Source organism: Cynocephalus volans, chromosome 8 (genome assembly GCF_027409185.1).
Source record: "Cynocephalus volans isolate mCynVol1 chromosome 8, mCynVol1.pri, whole genome shotgun sequence".
Lineage (NCBI taxonomy): Eukaryota > Metazoa > Chordata > Mammalia > Dermoptera > Cynocephalidae > Cynocephalus > Cynocephalus volans.
This window is the reverse complement of record NC_084467.1, coordinates 117,799,675-117,818,751: the sequence shown is the minus strand read 5'-3', so window position 1 is coordinate 117,818,751 and position 19,077 is coordinate 117,799,675. Positions and strand designations below refer to the sequence as shown.

The 19,077-nt window shown below is 54.7% G+C and overlaps 1 protein-coding gene across 2 annotated transcripts; it reads left to right on the top strand.

Moving 5' to 3' along the window:
• The first annotated feature begins 1,956 nt into the window (after nt 1–1,956).
• IGSF9 (immunoglobulin superfamily member 9) lies at nt 1,957–18,420 on the top strand. 2 transcript variants are annotated; one of them, XM_063106297.1, is made up of 20 exons: nt 1,957–2,014; nt 2,234–2,419; nt 8,193–8,345; nt 9,122–9,282; nt 9,527–9,638; nt 11,189–11,330; nt 11,430–11,575; nt 11,715–11,809; nt 13,101–13,241; nt 13,754–13,870; nt 14,081–14,231; nt 14,438–14,561; nt 14,848–15,023; nt 15,284–15,534; nt 15,749–15,833; nt 15,916–16,092; nt 16,395–16,437; nt 16,739–17,599; nt 17,871–17,998; nt 18,239–18,420. In XM_063106297.1, exons 1-20 carry the CDS (start codon nt 1,957–1,959, stop codon nt 18,418–18,420), a joined length of 3,489 nt encoding a protein of 1,162 aa, XP_062962367.1. The 2 variants fall into 2 exon arrangements, with proteins under 2 accessions (XP_062962367.1, XP_062962366.1); XM_063106296.1 differs by having other exon boundaries at nt 11,667–11,809.
• The last annotated feature ends 657 nt before the right edge of the window (nt 18,421–19,077 follow it).

Sequence of the window (19,077 nt, the reverse complement as noted above, 5' to 3'; positions counted from 1 at the left end):
ACAAGGGAATTGTTGGGGGGGCGGGGTAGGGAGGATCAGAAGTGTACGGTAGGCTTCGGCAGGAGAATTCCATGGAGGGGAATTCCTGGGAGGAGAGGATGGGGAGGAGAGGATGGGTGGGTGGGGATTCTGGAGGAGACCAGAGGGAGTTCTTTGTAGCGCAGAGGACCTGCTGCAATTGGAGATCAGGTGTAAGAAAATAGAATTTTGGGGGGACTGTGAGAGGTAGGGTGACTGTGTTGGGGGTACTGGGAGAATGAGGGAGTGCTGGGTGGGGAGGCTAGAAAGGAGAGGAAATGGTGGGGGCCAGGGGAGTTGGAAAGATCTTAGGAAAAGTGGAGGAATTCTGCGAATTCCTGAGTTACTAAGGGTCTTGAATAACTGAGCCAGGAGAGAACTGGGGGTTCCTACACACTTGGAAAGAAGGTTTTTCAGGGAGGTTTGGGAGAGCTGGGGGGGGGGGCAGTGGGAAGCAGGGGGAATGGTCACTGGTGCATTGCCACAGTTAGACATACCGGGGCATTTAGCAGGGGCAGGGGTGAGACTGCCCTGTGGAGGCTGTTCTATAGCCAGTCCTGAACTGTGAGGCCGGGAGTGGGTTGGAGGCCTCAGAGTAGAGTCCACTTGGATTTACCAGACCCAGGGAGGGCCCTTGGGCTCACTGTGACTGCCCAGGATCTGTGGGGCTGCGGCTGTCTGAGTTCTTCCCCACCATGCCACAGGGCTCATTTTTTGGTACTTCCTAGGGACTCATAGGCATTTAAAAAATTTTTTTTTTTGCTTCTCATGGTTTATGCCCCTAGGGTTGGGGAAGAGAGGGCCTGGCAGACCCTGGCACCTCGAGAACACTGGAGAGGAGTGAGTGGGAGGAATCAGGGTGAGGCACTTGGGTCATGGTGCCTGGTAGAGGAAGGGCTGCCCGGCAGCATCATGAAGAGGAAGTGGCACCCGCCGCCAGACCCGGGACCTGCCCAGACCTGGAGGATGCTGCCTGGGCCCCCCGTACCAGCATGTGGGGGAGGCAGTACCTCCTCTGCCAGGTGCCTGACTCAACCACTGCTAAAGCAGTGTTGGGAGGCGAGTGGAAAAGAGGCCACAGGGTCCTCAGCTTCCAGGGTTCTTCACAGAGGCTGGGAAAATGGGGCAAGGGGTTGTGTGCAGGTGCCTTGGGAGCCCCAAGGGTGCCCTGGGCATTAACAGGCTTGGGTTCTAGTCCGGGACTTGCCCTTGACTCGTTCTGCCCCTAAGTGGAGATCTTCAGGGTCCTTGTCACAGTGGGTGGAGGCAATAATACTTGTTCCATCTTGCTAGCTGCTACCTTGTTTTAGCATCAGGAGTAAGGAAGAGAAGGGAGAGCAGGCTGTGCCATGAGCATCTTGATCTCCTAAGTGTGTAGGAACCCTTAGTTCTCTCCTGGCTCAGTTTTCTAAGACCCTTAATAACCCAGGCATCCCCAGAACTCCTCTGCTTTTTTTTTTTTTTTTTTTTTTACAATTTTTCTAACTTTCCTGGCCCCCATCATTTCTTCTCCTTCCTAGTCTCTCTCCCCCTCCAGCACCCCCTTTTTCTCCCAGTACTCCCACCCCAACTCTTAGTCCCCAGGGCATCGAGATGTCTGGTCTCTTCACTTGCCCTCCCCTCCCTCCCACACTCACCTGCTCTCCTCCCTGCTTTCTCTGTCTAGTGCCCTTCTCTAATCATGGGTTTTTGGGCGCCAGTACTGGCAGCTCTGCGTGTTGCCTTGCACTTTGCAGTTAGATCTGGTGGTTCTCCAGAGAACAGCTCCCTCAGGTGTTCCATGAGCCAAGGCCTAAGTGCAGAAGAGTGAGAGCTGACACCTGCTACCTGGGGCCCATCAGAAGGACTAACCAGGGCTTGCTGGCTGTGGACGTCCCTCGGCCCCTCCATCTGGGCTCCTGTGGATAGGAGGGGCCGGGCAAGCAGGCCAGCCGGGCTATGGTTTGGTGCTTCAGTCTGGCCATCCTCAGCCTGATCATCAGCCAAGGGGCTGACGGTGAGGTGGATTTCTGCTAGCCTTGGGGTGGGCATGTTCCTCAAGGGGTTCTCTGTGAGCATGTGAGGGTAGGGGAGGAATAGGGCTGGTTCTGGAGAAGCTGGGGGCTCCCCCAGTAACCCAAAGTCCTAAGAAGCCTACAAGGACACTGCTGGAACCTCTCCTCCCAGCCCTGACTTTGGTCCCCCTTGCTGTGCCTTTATGCCATCCACAATTCAGGTCGAGGGAAGCCTGAGGCATCGGTGGTGGGCCGGGCTGGGGAGACTGCTGTGCTGGGCTGTGACCTGCTGCCCCCGCCTGGCCGGCCCCCCCTGCATGTCATCGAGTGGCTGCGCTTTGGATTCCTGCTTCCCATCTTCATCCAGTTCGGCCTCTACTCTCCCCGAATCGACCCTGATTACGTGGGTAAGAGTCATCCTTCAGGTAGGAGGGAGGGAGGAATCACCAACAGAGGTGAGGTGGGTAGGGTGGGGCCAGGCCTCTCAAATCCTCTGTCCCTGTTCCGATCTCATCTCCAGCTCTACTGCTTAACAAGCATGGCTCTACTCCCAAGCAGCGTTAAGGATTCACTCATTTCACACACACACACACACACACACACACACACACACACACACACACACACACACACACACACACACACACACACACACACACACACACACACACACACACACACACACACACACACACACGTGTTATAGCTGTGCTGTCTAGAATTCCATGTGGTCTGTTCCAGAGGAGATCACACACACACACACACACACACACACACACACACACACACACACACACACACACACACACACACACACACACACACACACACACACACACACACACACACACACACACACACACGTGTTATAGCTGTGCTGTCTAGAATTCCATGTGGTCTGTTCCAGAGGAGATCTTGCAGCCCTATTCCAAATATCCATCCTAATTCTCTAATTGCTCTTTCTAGATCTCATCCTGAAACTGTCCAGACTCCATCCTGATCTTTCGTAGTCTCCTCACTTGGCCCTATCCTGGTTCCTGGCTGTACTCTGCTCACTCCCCTGCTCTCACTTCCCCCATTGTCTTAAATGCTAGTTTGGGGGTTCTGGGCTTCTAGCGAGTGGGCTGAGGGGGCAGCTGGGTAGGTGGGGCTGTGACCTCTCTGCTCCAGTGGGGGCTCAGCCTGATTCTGAGTACAGAAGAGCAGATACACAGAGAGAGTAGGCTAGGGAGGGCCCGGGGGCCCCAAAGGCTGGTGACTGGATGGGGCCGGACTGGGCTGGTTTTTTAGCTGCTCCTATATGGACTGAAAATAGTGTATAAGCCTCCCTGGGGGCCTTCTGCCAAACCCCAGCTGGCTCCCTAGAATGGCTCAGCCTCCTCCTAATCCTGGATGGATCCTTAATCTGAGCGGTTTAGTGCCAGATCTTGAGACAGGATGTGGGAGGTCCTAAGGGTGGGTCTGGGCCACTGAGCATGAGACAGTCTCGTTGCCTCCTCTGCAGAGCAGAACCCAGGAAAGGCCACCTGAGAGGATGTTGATGGGGGGGGGACCCCACCTTTTTCCTCTGTAGTTTGAATCCTGAGGGAAACCCTGGGATTGGCTGAGCTCTTGCCACGGGGCGGGCTGAGCAGAGAGGGGAGGAGGTGCAGGCAGGTGCTGTAGAAGGGAAGAGTTTATTTTCAAACTGGGGGCAATTATTGGCAAACAGCCTGGTGGGAGTGCATGTGGCTCCACAAGCCCCGTGGGAATTGATGAAAGCGGGCCCCAATTAGCACAGCGGAGAAAAACGGTTGTGCTCTCCAGTCCTCTCTCCCTGCCTCTGCCTGCCTGGGCCTGGGAGGGGTTTGAGGCTGCTGGGCTGAGGCTGGACAGATTGTTGCCTGACTCAGGGCAAGGCAAGGGACAGATGGAGGAGAGGTGGGAGATGGCCTTTTCCTGGGACTCCACCAGGGAGTTGGGGAACTCTTTTTCTTCTCACCTGCTTTTGTCCTGTCCTGGGGTCCCTCAGCCGGACAGGCCACTGGATGGTAGCAAGTCTGTCTACCTGTGGGTTGTCCTTCTGTCTCTGTGTTGTTCCTTGAGCTGCAAGGGCTGTGAGCAGTCACCTGTGGGGCTTTCTTCCTACCTGCACCCTTTGTTCCCACCCCTGTTCCCAGTCTGGAGCCCCTAGTCAGGACAGAGCTGATCTAGGGAGCCAAGACCCTAGAGTGAGGCCCCTGAGCCCATTAACCCTTTTATTGCCTCACAGTGTGGCAGGGGCCTCTCAGCCTTTGTGCCGGAGACTGGGAACTGCAGTTGCTAAGCAACAGGAGGTGGAGGTTGCTAAGGACAATGCTGTTCTGTCATAAACCCTCTGGGCAAGTGAGGGGAGATGGGTCTGGGACTGTGTGTGAAGCTGGTGGCCTAGAATGTGTGAGGAACTTCGAGAGAGACTGTTGGGGTCTAGGGACAACACTGAAGGGAAAGCTTCCAATCTTTGAGGACTCTAGTAGGGATCTAGCATCTCTTTTCAGCCTTTTGGCTAAGATCAAATGTAGAAGGGATCTAGCAGAAGAGACTGGACTTATTTATTTATTTATTTAATTTTTTCTAAAAGAGATGACTGGTAAGGGGATCTTAACCCTTGACTTGGTGTTGTTAGCACCGTGCTCTCCCAAGTGAGCCAAATGGCCATCCCTGTATAGGGATTTGAACCCATGGCCTTGGTGTCATGAGCACCAAAGTCTCCGAAGTGAGCCATGGGCTGGCCTTGAGACTGGACTTATAAACTAGTACGAAAGTAGTAAAAAGCAAAAAGCAGTATAAAACAAGTTAGGGCTAAACAGTAGGATTGCCTTAGCTCTCAGATGCCTGGTACCCACCATGGTGCCTGCACAGAATGCCTGCAGGGTGCAAAACCGTGACCAAGCCTCTGGAGGAAAGGCCAGCTAGGCTTAGCCTACACTAGCTTTCCTGGGGTGCATCTTAGACCACCTCTTCGAATCTGTGGGATGGGCTTTTGTTCTTTGACTTCTGTACTATATTTCTTGGGAGTGAGAAGATGCCGCACACAGCAGAAGTGTCATGCATTTTATCTCTGTCCTGAGTTGTTTGATAAAAATCAGTTATCTGATTCGCCATTTAGAACTCCCTGGCTCCTGTTAAGTATCTCCTCTTCCTACCTTTTATCCTTCAAAACCCTCTGCTTTGTCACATCTTCCAAGAAGTCTTCCTTATTCCTCTTGCTTCATAGTGCAATGTTTATGACCATTGTTAACACCATTTTTTGAACTTCTGTATATATGTGTGGACACGAACTTGCCCACGTACATGAGTGTAGGTTCTCTGCCTTCTGAGAGCTTGAGAGAGCAGTGACTGTGTCTCCTGTTTCTTTCACACATCCCTGCATGTGGGAAGATCTGAAGTCCATCAGGCTTTGGCCCCGCAGGTGGAGGGCAGGCCTCCAGGAGGTGGGCACAGGACTCCAGAGGACTTCCTGTTCTGTAACATTACAAACACTACAGTCCAGATCTCACAGGAAAGTTAGGACATGCAGTATGCTTCACTGGATATTCTTTTTTTTTTTTTTTTTTAAAAGATGACTGGTAAGGGGGTCTTAACCCTTGGCTTGGTGTTGTCAGCACTACGCTCAGCCAGTAAGCAAACCCATCATCCCTATATAGGATCTGAACCTGTGGCCTTGATGTTATCAGCACCGCACTCTCCTGAGTGAGCCATGGGCTGGCCCTTCACTGGATATTCTGATTAACAAACATTTGGAACTCTTACCCTTTGGCTACCAACATCTCCCAAGTGAGAATACACTGATTATGCTCAGTGCCCAGAACATCACTTGATCCTAACACCAGCGTTCAATGGAAAGCGCACTGCATCTGGAGAAAGAAGGCCTGGCTTTGTCAATTACTAGCCATGTGATTTTGGAAAGAAACTTAACAGCAATACCTTTTCTATAATGGAATTCTTGGAAGGATTAAATATGCTGACAAGGCTTAATATTACGTGGCCCAAAATCATTGCTCAATCTCCCTTCCCTCTTCTTCCTTCTTTGTAGAGCTAGAAGATCACCATCATGAAAAGTTACTATCATTGGAATGTAGAAGAGGTTGCAGTCTGGGGTCTGCGGAGCTCAGTGGCCAGGCAGATTAGGGCCCCTGAGGAATCCTGGTGGGTGGAATATTATGTTAAATGTTTACTTGCTAGGCCTATTCTTATCTCCTGGGTGGGGATTTAAACACCTAGCCCTTTAAGCAGGTCCACCTATCCCAGGGAATCCACACCCCTGGAACTTATTCTTAGAAGGAAAAGAAAACCTTGCCTAAGATCACAAAGCCAGCCTCAACTTGATCATTCTCCTCTTCTTCCCTGATGGCATTAGGGCCACAGCAGGCTTAGATTCTGTTTCAGAAAGGTCACTCTAGGGCTAGAATGGGAGAAAATTGGAGGGGTGAGTGCACTAAGAGCTTCAGAATTTCTGATACAGTCCTATGTTGCTTAACAACTGGGATACATTCTGAGAAATGCATCGTTAGTCGACTTCTTTGTTGTGCAAACATCACAGAATGTATTACACAAATGTGTAAGCCTACCACACACTTAGGGTATATGGTATAGCCATTATAATCTTATGGGACAACTGTCATATATGCAGCCCATTGTTGACCAAAACATTGTTGGAATGTGACTGAAACATGACTGTGTTAGGAAAAGCTGGGGTGGGCACAATGCTAAGGGACTTGTCTTGGAGCTACGTTTGCATACCCTGTAAGATTTAGAAAATGCCATTTGTCTATATCAGAGGTCAAGGTGGGGGTGGGCAACTGGCACATGTAGAGGGATGTAGGCTGGAAGTAGGGAGACATACTTATTGGACTAACCCAGGTGAGAGATATGACAGGTTTGAAGGTGGAGATGGTAGAGAGGGAAAAAATAAAAATATTTAGGAGGTAGGATTTGAAAGATTTAGTGAACAAGTAGATGTGGAAGTAATGGAGAGAGGAACCCAGGTGACATCAGGTTTCTGGTAGGGGGACTTGGTGGTGCTATTCACTGATGTGGGGAGAGAAAACAGAGATGATGTATTATCAGGTGAGAGATAGGGTCAAGACTTGAGTGCAGACTTCTGATTTCAAATCTTGAGCTCATTCATTTGTTCAACAACCTTTATTTGAGCACCTGCCGATGCCAGGCACCATGCTGCATGCCTTCCTTACATTATCTCTCCTCCACCCCACCCACATTTTTTTCCTTCACTTTTATAGACAAGGATACTGAAATTGAGGGAGAGGTTGAGTAACTTGCCCAAAGGAGTACACGGCAGAGCTGGACTCGTGCCTAGGTCTATCTGGCTCCCAAGGGTGCCCTCCTCACTAGGCTGAACTGCCAGGGACCCATGAAGCTGTATGGGGTACAGGGTTCCATCAGGGGAGGGTGCTGAGGGATTCGGTTGGTACCCTCAGTCTGATCCTGGTGGTGAGGTGTGGATGCTGAGCAAGAGTGGGAATGTGTCCACTTGTGCTGTGGCTGTGTGGCTTTGTGGAGCTCTACATGGTCAGTCAGCTGGGGCCTGAGTGCCCTGGGGTGTGGAGGGGATGGGGTGGTGAGGCTGCTGACTTTGCTGCTGGCTGGGTTGGACTCTGGCCACCCTAAGGCGCTTAGGCTGCTGATAATAGCCCTGAGGGATTAGGGGCTTTGGCAGGCGAGGTCTGGGCCCCTGCCAGGGCCCCAAACACTGCTGAGGTTTCCGGGGACAGAGTCCTCTGGCAAGAGGAGTACTCCCAGGAGCCCATACTCTGCCCCTACAAAAAGAGCCCAGGGATGGGCAGATCTCGTAAGAATCCACAGGAGACTAAGTGTTGGCTCTTCAGCCCCCTTCCCCTGACAGTCCCGGAAGCCGGTTGTAGTTCAGTGAAATGTTTTGCCCATGTGCTGTCTTTCTGAGTTTCTCTTTGTCAAGGCTGGGTCCCAGTTGTTGAAGGACAGAAGTGGGCAGAGGGGGCTGAATGGAGGGACCTACCCTCAATGACCCCAACTCCATCAGTGCCTCTCCGGACCCCAGTCTCTCAGGGTAACTGAGAAGGACTGAGACTGTCCTTGACCTCTGAGAAGGACCATATGACCAGGGGTTTGGGGCTCCTGTGGGGTCCCTTTGGCACCCCTGATTCGGGGTTCCTCCCCCAGGACGAGTCCGGCTGCAGAAGGGGGCATCTCTCCAGATTGAGCGGCTCCGGGTGGAAGACCAGGGCTGGTACGAGTGCCGCGTTCTCTTCCTGGACCAGCACAACCCTGAAGATGATTTTGCTAACGGCTCCTGGGTGCACCTGACAGTCAATTGTATGAAGCTGGGGGGCAGGTGGTGGAGAAGGGAGGGATGGAGAATTCTGGGCCCTCTGGCTGGTGGGAGAAGGGGAAGAGGGAGTTCTATTTCCATCCCCCCTGAAGTGCCAGTGCCCCACCCTTCCTGAGACCCCTTATCTGTTCACTTGGTGGTTGCCTCTTACCCCACCCCCCACTCCTTCCCTTTCAGTTCTTCAAATCTCAATCCAATCAGCCTTCTAGCTCTATATGAAGAAGCCCCTCTTCCCGTCTCCTCCCTTCTGCCTCCTGGCCAGGGTAATGGAGAGGGGAGAGAGGGCTCTTGGGCCCTGAGTGAAACACAGCACTTTGTGGTTTCACAACACCTTTCACCCAGGCCCTCTTCATTCTCGCTCACCCCTAGGGGGGAAGGTTATAATCATTCCCATTGTGTAGATGAGACTGGGGGTCTGCTCTCACTTTCATAGGTGAGAGAGGCTGGGTCATGCCACTGATTAGTGGCAGAGCAGAGTCTAGGACCCAGGCCTCCAGACTCCCAGAACAGTGCTCTTCCTGAGGGCACTTATCTCTCCGTCTGGACACCAGCATGTGCCCAACCCCAAGCCAGTGGGGATGGGCTGCTGCAGTCCTCGCTTGGCCCTGGGTGCAGCAGACAGGGTGGCTGGGGTGGGGGTTCCTGTAAAGCTTGGTGGCTGGGGGCTGCACCTCTGAGTGGTCTGTTTTCTTGGCCCTTGGACACTGCTCTTTGGGCTGATAGCCCCTCTGACAGCCCCTGATGCCTCTCTCCACTGCAGCACCCCCTCAATTCCAGGAGACGCCTCCCCCAGTGCTGGAAGTACAGGAACTGGAGCCTGTGACCCTGCGTTGTGTTGCCCATGGCAGCCCCCAGCCTCATGTGACTTGGAGGCTTCGAGGGCAGGACCTTGGGCAGGCCCAGAGCCAGGGTCAGCTGCAAGTGAGTCCTGGGGCTGAGCAGAATGGGCCAGAGAGAGTTTGAGGGGAAGGTGGGGGCCTGGGAGTTGGGCTGGAAGACAGAGGGGGCAAAGGCCAGGCTGGGAGATGGGTCATAGGAGGGGTTTTGCGTGGGCTTCCCCGAACCTGGGGCCCTGCCTCCCTCTGCTGGCCAGCCTCGGAAGTGCAGGGTCTGAGGCCCGCCAGGAAGGAAGGGGCCTTCTCACCGACTCCTTCCCTAGGTGAAGAATGGGACGCTGTGGATTCGGCGGGTGGAGCGAGGCAGCTCTGGGGTCTACACCTGCCAAGCCTCCAGTACCGAGGGCAGCACCACCCACGCCACCCAGCTGCTGGTGCTAGGTGCTCTCTGGCGGGAGGCTGGGGACGGGGGACTGTGATCTGTGGCTGGGGAGGTGCACAGCAGGATTGGAGGAGACGTATCCGAGGGAGGGGCCTGGTGGAGGATGAGGGACTCCCAATACAGGCTTTTGCTCTAAAAGTAGCATCTTAATTTTAGAAGAATCAGTAAATGGACAAATAGATATTTAGTGCTCAGCAGTGTGTGGTAGTGGAAAGGGCACAGGTGCTAGTTGGTGTTAGGCAGTGGGCCATGTATCCCCCTGAACCCACTTTCTTCATCTCTATACAGAGACTCATATCTACCTCTCAGGACTGTTATAACAATTTGATTAGGTTCAGCTAAGTACATAGTAAATCCTTTGGAAGGAAGGCTGAGAAGTATAAAGCCTGGGCTCTGCCTTCATAGAGCCTACTTTTTGTGAGTGGAACAGCCCAGTGCTGCTGTCCGTGGTGCTATGAGTAGGCAGTGCTGGGGAATGGCTGAGGGTGTAGTCTCTGGCATCAGGAAGGCCTGAGAGTGGAGCTTCCTTCCCCCGCTGTCCTTGGGCAAGTCACCTCACGATCTCTTTGCCTCTGGGCCTTCATTTCTTCATCTATAAAAGGGAGACAATAATTACTACCTCAAAAGGTTCTTGTGAGGGTTAAATGAGATGATGCCGGTAAAGTGCTTAGCACTTAGTGCCTGGCGTGCAGTAAGTAGGAGCTCTGTACATGTCAGCTTGTGTCATTACCTCTCACTACTGACCACTCCTGCGGTAGGGCTCAGAGAAGGGAGAGAGGGCAATGGAGCTGGAGTAGTCAGAGGTGGTTTTGCAGGAGGTGTAAGGCTGGGCCAGGCCTTAGGAAAGGGCATTCCAGACTAGGGGTTCAGAGAGCAAAGGCATGGAGATGGGAGTGAGCTTGGCCTGCGGACAGTGAGCTGCCCATACTGGCCTGAAAGAGTTGGTGAGGGTTGATATACAGAAAGATGGTTGGCCAGGTAGGGAGGTATTGGGTCATGGGGGCCCATCGGGCTATATCAGGAAGTTTGAGCTTACTGTGGTAGGAGCTAGGAGCTGCTGCAGGTTCTTGAGCAGAAGTGTTCTGTGGCCAAAGGGGACATTTCTGCATGAGTGGCCATTAGTGTGGCAGCGACAGGGGAGCCTGGAGTGAGGGGTTGCTGTAGCATCTTAGGGTGGGGTACTGGGAACCTGGAGTAGGACAGGAGACAAAGAGGTGATTTAAGACATGAGAGACAGGGATTCAAAGGGTAAATAAGCAGAGTAAGAACTGACCACTGCTGACACACACACACAGTTGCCAGGCAGGGGAACTGGGTAAAAGGGATTGCCCTTGGTGGAGCAGGGAGCATTTGGGAAGGAGAGCGGGTCTTGGGGAGAGGATGAACTTCTGTTATGTACAAGGGGAAAATACTGTTTCAGTTCCCTAAGGCCCTATAACAACCAGGCCTACATCCCAAAGGGCAGAGCTGGGAAGAGTTGTAGAAGTGACCTCACAGTTCTGGGAAGACTCTGGGCTGAGGCTCCCTCCCTCCCCTTTGCCCCTTGCAGGACCCCCAGTTATTGTGGTGCCCCCCAAGAACAGCACAGTCAATGCCTCCCAGGATGTTTCTTTGGCCTGCCGGGCTGAGGCATACCCTGCTAACCTCACCTATAGCTGGTTCCAGGACAGCATCAATGTCTTCCACATTAGGTGGGTCACCAATACTAGGAGGTGTGGAATTGGTGGGCAGTCTTTGAGGAGCCCCTTGGCTGGCCAGGGCCTAAACCCCTCACACATGCCATATTGCAGTCGCCTTCAGTCCCGAGTGCGGGTCCTGGTGGATGGGAGCTTGCGGCTGCAGGCTGCCCAGCCTGATGATGCTGGCCGCTACACCTGTGTGCCCAGCAATGGCCTCCTGCATCCGCCCTCAGCCTCTGCCTACCTCACTGTGCTCTGTAAGTCTGACCCCAGCTCCTTCCCCAGTCTGCTCCCCATTGCTAGGCCAGGCCAAGTCCCTCTCCCCCAACTTACCACTGCTTCCCCCAGACCCAGCCCAGGTGACGGTGATGCCTCCTGAGACACCCCTGCCCGTAGGCATGCGGGGGGTTATCCGGTGCCCGGTTCGTGCCAACCCCCCACTGCTCTTTGTCAGCTGGACCAAGGATGGGAAGGCCCTGCAGCTGAACAAGGTACCGGCTTGGGGCACGGGGATGGAAGGTCTTAGCATGGTGTTACTCCAGTCAGAAGGACAGCTGGGGTGGAGTTAGCTCAGTTTAATTCAATTCAGTGACTAGAGAATACACACTTCTTACCAGGTGCTGTGTGGGGTGTTGGGTGGGGAGTGGAGCAAAGAGGCATCCATCCTTAAGGAGGGCACCTCCTGGGGTAGAGGAGTAGGACAGCAACATAGACACTGCTAGAACAGGGATGGAGTACCTGCCTTTCTCTTAGCACTGGTTGAGGATAGATTAGCAACAGATTCTGGGACTTTGGTGATAGGTGTTGAAGGATAGGCGTCGTTCCAGGCAGAAACCAGGACCCAGAGGCAGGAAATAGTATAGTGCATTTGTGGAATAATGAATCGCCCAGTTTGGTGGGAGCTGCAGTGCCTGTAGGAACATGAATGGTGCAGAGAAAGCTGGAAAGACAGGTTGGGGCCAAAAGGAAGAACTGTGGATACCAAGTTAATAATATTACCTCATTCCAAAGTGATTGGGATCTTTTGTCTGTGGAGACTATAAATTCCTTGAGGCCTAGTATTGCATCTTTTAATCATAATGCCCCCAGGGCTTCTACAACAGTAGTACTCAGTAAATTTCTGTTGAATGTTTAAAAAAAAGTCTAAAGGAAATTGCAGCCAGTGAAGTTTTTCCAGCAATGGTTTGATAGCATCAGAGCCATGAGCAGGAGTTGAGTTTGTCAGGTGGAATGGAGTGGGAGAAACTGGACATAGGAAGAAGGGTTCTGAGGCTGTTGAAATAGTCCAGGTGAGAGGTTATGAAGTCTGAGTTAGAGAGCAGGACGTAAGGTTGGAGGGGCCCTCATGCCCAGACAAAAAGGACTTGTCAGGATGACAGACTCAGTAAGTGTCTGGATAGGGGGAGTGAGGGAGGATGAGGGATCAAACTTTAGTGAGGACAGTGGGGCCTTTAATGTATAAATAGGAGCTGCTTTGGGGTGGAAAATGCTGAATTTAATTATTGAATTTAGGTCCCAGCAGGCAGGGAGTCCCCCCACGGCATTCTGTGAGTGGCACCCCCTGGAGTTGTGCAGTCACTGCCTTACTCCACTGGTAGTGGTCCCTCGGTAGGAAAGAAAGGGCTGGAATTCAGAGAGAGGTCAGGCCTGGACACAGAGTCACAGTCCTCTGCATAGATTTGAGTTTCTCATACAGCCTCCCTCTCTTGTACCACCTCTCTCTATGCCAATCTTGCCTTGGCTGAGTTTCTTTCCCTAGTTGTCATCTCCTCTTCCCACCAGTTTCCTGGCTGGTCCCAGGGCACAGAAGGCTCACTTATCATTGCCCTGGGGAACGAGGATGCCCTGGGAGAATATTCCTGCACCCCCTACAACAGTCTTGGTACTGCCGGGCCCTCCCCCGTGACTCGCGTGCTGCTCAAGGTGAGGCCCAGGGTGGGCCAGGAGCTGAAGATGCATGCTAAGGTGTCCATGTAGGGAGGGGCTGCCAAGTCTGTGTTTCCCATGGTGGACACAGCAGCAGCAGTCCTATGCCATCCCAGAAGTTTTTGCAGAGATGGTGCTGGGGAGGTGGGACAGATGTCACACACACATCCACAAAGTAAGATATCCTGTCCACCCCAATTCTCACTAACCTTGGCCATGCTGCTCACCTCTCTGGAGCTCTGGGGAGGGAGAAAGGGTGTTCTGTACAGGTTTGTAGATCTCCAGAGAGTCCTGCCCCAGCCCACTAGTCCTTATCTAGCCAACCATTTCCTTCCAGCCCTGCCCGCTGGGAAACACAGACATAGAGCTAGAGAGAAACTGAGAAAGGGAGTAAGAATGAGATCGAGACATAGACATAGGGAGCCCGGAGAGGGGGAGTGACCAACCTTAGACAGTGTGTCACAGAGGCTGTGAGAGAGGCCCCTCCCAATGCCAGATCTGGCCTGCAGGCTCCCCCAGCTTTTACAGAACGACCCAAGGAAGAATATTTCCAGGAAGTAGGACGGGAGCTACTCATCCCCTGCTCTGCCCGAGGAGACCCTCCTCCTATTGTCTCTTGGGCCAAGGTAAGGTCCTGGCCCCGCTCTGCCTGAATCCATGTCCACTATACTCCTGCTGCTCTGTGCCGCTGGCCATTTTGTGGGAAGGAGGATGTGGGGAGGAGAGGGCTGTCAGAAGCAAAGAGGGGAGGAAACTGGAGCTGCCCAGAGAGATGAGTGGCGCCCTTGGTGAGGGGTGGCTGCGTGTGTCCTCAGGGCTGACCAGTGGTTCTGTAGGTGGGCCGGGGGCTGCAGGGCCAGGCCCAGGTGGACAGCAACAGCAGCCTCATCCTACGACCATTGACCAAGGAGGCCCATGGCCGTTGGGAGTGCAGTGCCAGCAATGCCGTAGCCCGAGTGGCCACCTCCACGAATGTCTACGTGCTGGGTTAGTGGCTGGAGAACAGTGAGGCGCTGGGGGAAACCATGTGGGACAGGAGACAAGGGAATCATTTTTGGAGGCCCAGATGGGGGATTCTGGGTGTGGGACCCCTGGGACAATGGGTGGAGGTCAGAGGCCCTGGGGTGCTCCTTCGCTCTTCATCCCCCTCAGGGTGCTGACCATCATCCGTCCCTGTATTCCTCCCTACTCAGGCACCAGCCCCCACGTTGTCACCAATGTGTCTGTGGTGCCTTTGCCTAAGGGTGCCAATGTCTCCTGGGAGCCTGGCTTTGATGGTGGCTATCTGCAGAGATTCAGTGTCTGGTATACCCCATTGTGAGTGACATGCCCCTGCCATTCCTGTGCCAGCCTCACCTCCTCTCGTCTCCTGACCACCCTAGCCTATCTGGCCCTCTGTCCTTTCTCCCAGCACTCTATCCCTAGCCGTGTCCTAGTTCTGCTGCCCTATTTCCAGAGACTCTTAGGAGTTTAGGGCCCAGCTCCTGAGACCTTGGATAGTTAAGTGGGGGTGGGTGGTGGGTGGGTGGGCAGCTTTCTGGACCCCAAACCTTCCTGGCCTTCCTAGTTCATGAGGTGCCCCCTATCTCCCCATGTTTTCCAGGGCCAAGCGTCCTGACCGAGCCCATCATGACTGGGTGTCTCTGGCAGTGCCGGTGGGGGCTGCTCACCTCCTAGTACCAGGGCTGCAGCCCCACACTCAGTACCAGTTCAGCGTCCTAGCTCAGAACAGGCTGGGGAGTGGGCCGTTCAGTGAGATCGTTTTGTCTGCCCCTGAAGGTGAGACCTCTTGCCCCAGAACAGCAGAGACAAGAATGTGGAAGGGCTGGTAGGGAAAGTTGGATATGGGAGGACTTGGGTGGGAGGATGCAGACGTGCTGGGCAGCTTGGGGTCCACAGGGGTGTGTGGAAGATGATTTGAGCCTGTCTTTAGGGCTCTGGGAGAATGGTTGGGCACTGGGGGCTGCAGAAGGCCAGGGGAGGGCAGGATGGGAGACGCTGGGAATCCTATCTCTGACTTGCCTGTTTATCCCATTCAGCGCTTCCTACCACGCCAGCTGCCCCCAGGCTTCCCCCGACAGAGATGCTGCCTCCCCTGTCCCCTCCCCGAGGTCTGGTGGCAGTGAGGACATCTCGGGGGGTACTCCTGCATTGGGATCCCCCAGAACTGATCCCTAAGAGACTGGATGGCTATGTCCTGGAAGGCCGGCAAGATTCTCAGGGCTGGGAGGTGCTGGACCAGGCTGTGGCAGGCACGGAAATGCAGCTGCTGGTGCCAGGCCTCATCAAGGTATGTGCGAGGCGGTACAGGGAGGTCCGTCCAGTGCCTCCCCAGTGCTCTGCTCCATCCCTCAAACCCCATCTTCTCGTCCTGGTTTGACCATCTTCACCTGCTTCATCCCACCTTACCCTTACCTCTCCTCTGCAAAGTCTTTCCATATGGAGCTGGGGTGGGCGGTGCTGGGCCCTGACCCCCTTCCTGGTACCCTATCCCCAACCCCCAGGATGTTCTCTACGAATTCCGCCTGGTGGCCTTTGCCGGGAGCTATGTCAGCGATCCCAGCAACACGGCCAACGTGTCCACTTCCGGTAAGAACCCGGGGACAGGGGAGAGCCCCGGGGACTGCGGGAGCTGTGAGCTCACTGACCCTCCCTCCGGCCCCCTGCCCAGGCCTGGAGGTCTACCCGTCGCGCACACAGCTGCCTGGCCTCCTGCCCCAGCCGGTGCTGGCCGGCGTGGTGGGCGGGGTCTGCTTCCTGGGCGTGGCCGTGCTCGTGAGCATCCTGGCAGCCTGCCTCATGAACCGGCGCAGGGCTGCGCGCCGCCGGCGCAAACGCCTCCGCCAAGGTAGGCTCCTTTGCAGCCTCCCTCTGGGTCAGAGCACTTCCGGCCTGGGCCACGGGAGGCCCAACCCACCACGGGCCCCGCCTCACCACAAGCCCCGCCCCACCACAAGCCCCGCCTACCTGGGTGAAAACCCCTCCCTCCTGTGTGGTCCAGGTGCATTCCCACAGGACAGCATCCGTCTTATTTACTCTTTTCCCATCCGAATGGGGGGTTGGGTGCCTACTGTTGGGTAAGGGGGGGCTGCACCTTGGGCCCTGGAGGGATTGTTTTTTGTGTTATCTCCTGTCCTCGTGCCTATACAGATCCCCCTCTCATCTTCTCTCCGCCCAGGAAGTCAGCTCCGCAGTAAGTCCCTCCATCTTCATCGCTTCCTTCTGCCTTCTCATTGTATACACCAGTATCCTCTGCTTCCTTTTCTGCACCTTCGGGAGGGTCGGGAGGGAAGTAAGAGTGCTAGTGCAGAGGCCCCAACTTCACGCCTGGCCGGTGATGCCTGTGCCAATCTCCACCCACTCCACCATGTTGGCCCTTGCTTGCTCTCCCTAGCTCTGCTCTGCTGTGCAGCAAACCTCTCAAGGCCTGACGCTGGCTTCTGGGAGTGGGACTGGCTCCCTATCACAGACCCTGATCTCCTGTCCTTCCCCAGCTCTGCTCCGGGATCGGGCAGTCCTGACAGCGTGGCGAAGCTCAAGCTCCAGGGTTCCCCAGTTCCCAGCCTGCGCCAAAGTCTGCTCTGGAGGGAGCCTGCCGGATCCCCCAGCCCCCATTCGGATCCTCCACCTAGCCGGGGACCCTTACCCCTGGAGCCGATTTGCCGGGGCCCAGATGGGCGCTTTGTGATGGGACCCACTGTGGCGGTCTCCCAAGAAAGGGCAGGCCCAGAGCGGGCAGAACCTCGGACCTCAGCCCGGCGTCTGGCTCGATCCTTTGACTGTAGCAGCAGCAGCCCCAGTGGGGCTCCCCAGCCTCTCTGCATTGCAGACATTAGCCCTGTGGGGCCCCCTCCACCAGCCCAGCCCAGTCCCCTGCCAGGTCCTGGTCCCCTGCTCCAGTACCTGAGCTTGCCCTTCTTCAGGGAGATGAATGTGGATGGGGACTGGCCCCCTCTTGAGGAGTCTGGCCCTGTTCTATCCCCAGATTACATGGATACCCGGCCCTGCCCCACCTCATCTTTCCTTTGCCCCCCAGACTCTCCCCCTGTGCCTCCCAGGGCAGCACTTCCTGGGGCTGTGGTAGGGGCGGGGGCCGCCCCAGAGGCCCCTTACACAGCCCTGGCTGACTGGACACTGAGGGAGCGGCCGCTGCCTGGTCTTTTCCCTGCTGCTCCTCGGGGCAGCCTCACAAGCCAGAGCAGCGGGCGGGGCAGCGCTTCTTTCCTTCGGCCCCCCTCCACAGCCCCCTCTGCAGGAGGCAGCTACCTCAGCCCCCCTCTAGGGGACACCAGCAGCTGGGCCAGTGGCCCTGAGAGGTGGCCCCGAAGGGAGCATGTGGTGACAGTCAGCAAGAGGTGAGGGCAGTCCCTGCCCATCCCTGCCCTGGCCTTGTTCCTGCCCTATTCCAGACTCCTCCCCACTTCTCTCCCATTACCCTGTGACTTCTCTGCTGTACTGCCACTCTAGAATCAGGAGGTTTTTTTCTCCTTTTAGAAGCTTTTGCTGAGGTCTAGAGATTTTCAAGGGTAACCCATGGCCCAACTTGAGTTTGGGGACCCTGGGTTCAGACTTTTCTGGACACCATCTGTTCCTCCACCCACACCAAACATCTGTCCCTTTTAACAGGAGGAACACATCTGTGGATGAGAACTATGAATGGGACTCAGAGTTCCCTGGGGACATGGAATTGCTCGAGACTTTGCACCTGGGGTTGGCCAGCTCCCGGCTCCGACCTGAAACTGAGCCAGAGCTAGGTGTGTGAAACCTTCAAAAGTCAGGCACTCCTGGCTGGTGTCCCACATCCCCACTGCCACCACCACCTTAGGACCCGTGTATTTCCAGTCAGGCCCTACGCCCCAGGCTTCTCTGCCCTAGATTGTGTCTTGCTCCTTTGGCTCATCTGCACTGGAAGGCCCCTGAGAGCGTCATGTTTGAGCCCTTCACCCAGTGAAACTTCAGGCTTCTTCTCTCATTGTCCTGCCCTCCTCTTGCAGGTGTAAAGACTCCAGAGGAGAGCTGTCTCCTGAACACTGCCTATGCTCCTGGCCCTGAGGCCCGCTGTGCTGCCCTTCGGGAGGAATTCCTAGCCTTCCGCCGCCGTCGAGATGCCACTAGGGCCCGGCTTCCAGCCTATCGACAGCCAGTCCCCCACCCTGAACAGGCCACTCTGCTGTGAACACCCCTAATGTGAGGCTTGGCAAAGGCATATGGACCTGCAAAGGAAACCCCCAACAAGACCTTAGCTCCACCCTAGGGCACTGTCCCTGCCCCTGGGTGCCCAGGCATAGACCCTGATAGTGGGCTTGGGTAAGCTTGGTATGGGATGTATGTGCTGACCCCTAGGTGAGTTTGGGGATTGGAACAGGGATCTTAGATCTTCCCCTTTGGGGGTGTGTGTGTGTGTGTGTGTGTGTGTGTGTGTGTGTGTGTGTGTGTGTGTGTGTGTGTGTGTGTGTGTGTGTGTGTGTGTGTGTGTGTGTGTGTGTGTGTGTGTGTGTGTGTGTGTGTGTGTGTGTGTGTGTGTGTGTGTGTGGTGTTTGTAGTGTGGGTGAAATTTTCTACAGGTGAATAAAACAAAGTCTGAAAAATGTTTCTATGTGTTATCTGGTTTTGAATCTGAGAGAAAGGTGGGAAAATCCCTGGACCCTTAAAGAGGAAGTGAATCTTAATGAGTAGGGTACATTCAACATTCATTCAAAGAGCATTTATTGAGTGCTTACTGAGGTCAGCTACTAAAGACCAGCCATTGAACTAGATGCTGAGAAAATACTAAGTTCACTAAGACATACATGCCTTTGTCCTTGGGGAGTTCTTTCTAGTCAGTGAGGCAGAC

Excerpts from the sequence above, each read along its gene's own strand:
- IGSF9 (XM_063106296.1), top strand. The coding sequence starts at position 1,957 with ATGGTTTGGTGCTTCAGTCTGGCCATCCTCAGCCTGATCATCAGCCAA. Across the intron at positions 2,015-2,233 it reads CATCAGCCAAGGGGCTGACG|GTCGAGGGAAGCCTGAGGCA; the intron begins GTGAGGTGGATT and ends TCCACAATTCAG. Across the intron at positions 2,420-8,192 it reads AATCGACCCTGATTACGTGG|GACGAGTCCGGCTGCAGAAG; the intron begins GTAAGAGTCATC and ends TTCCTCCCCCAG.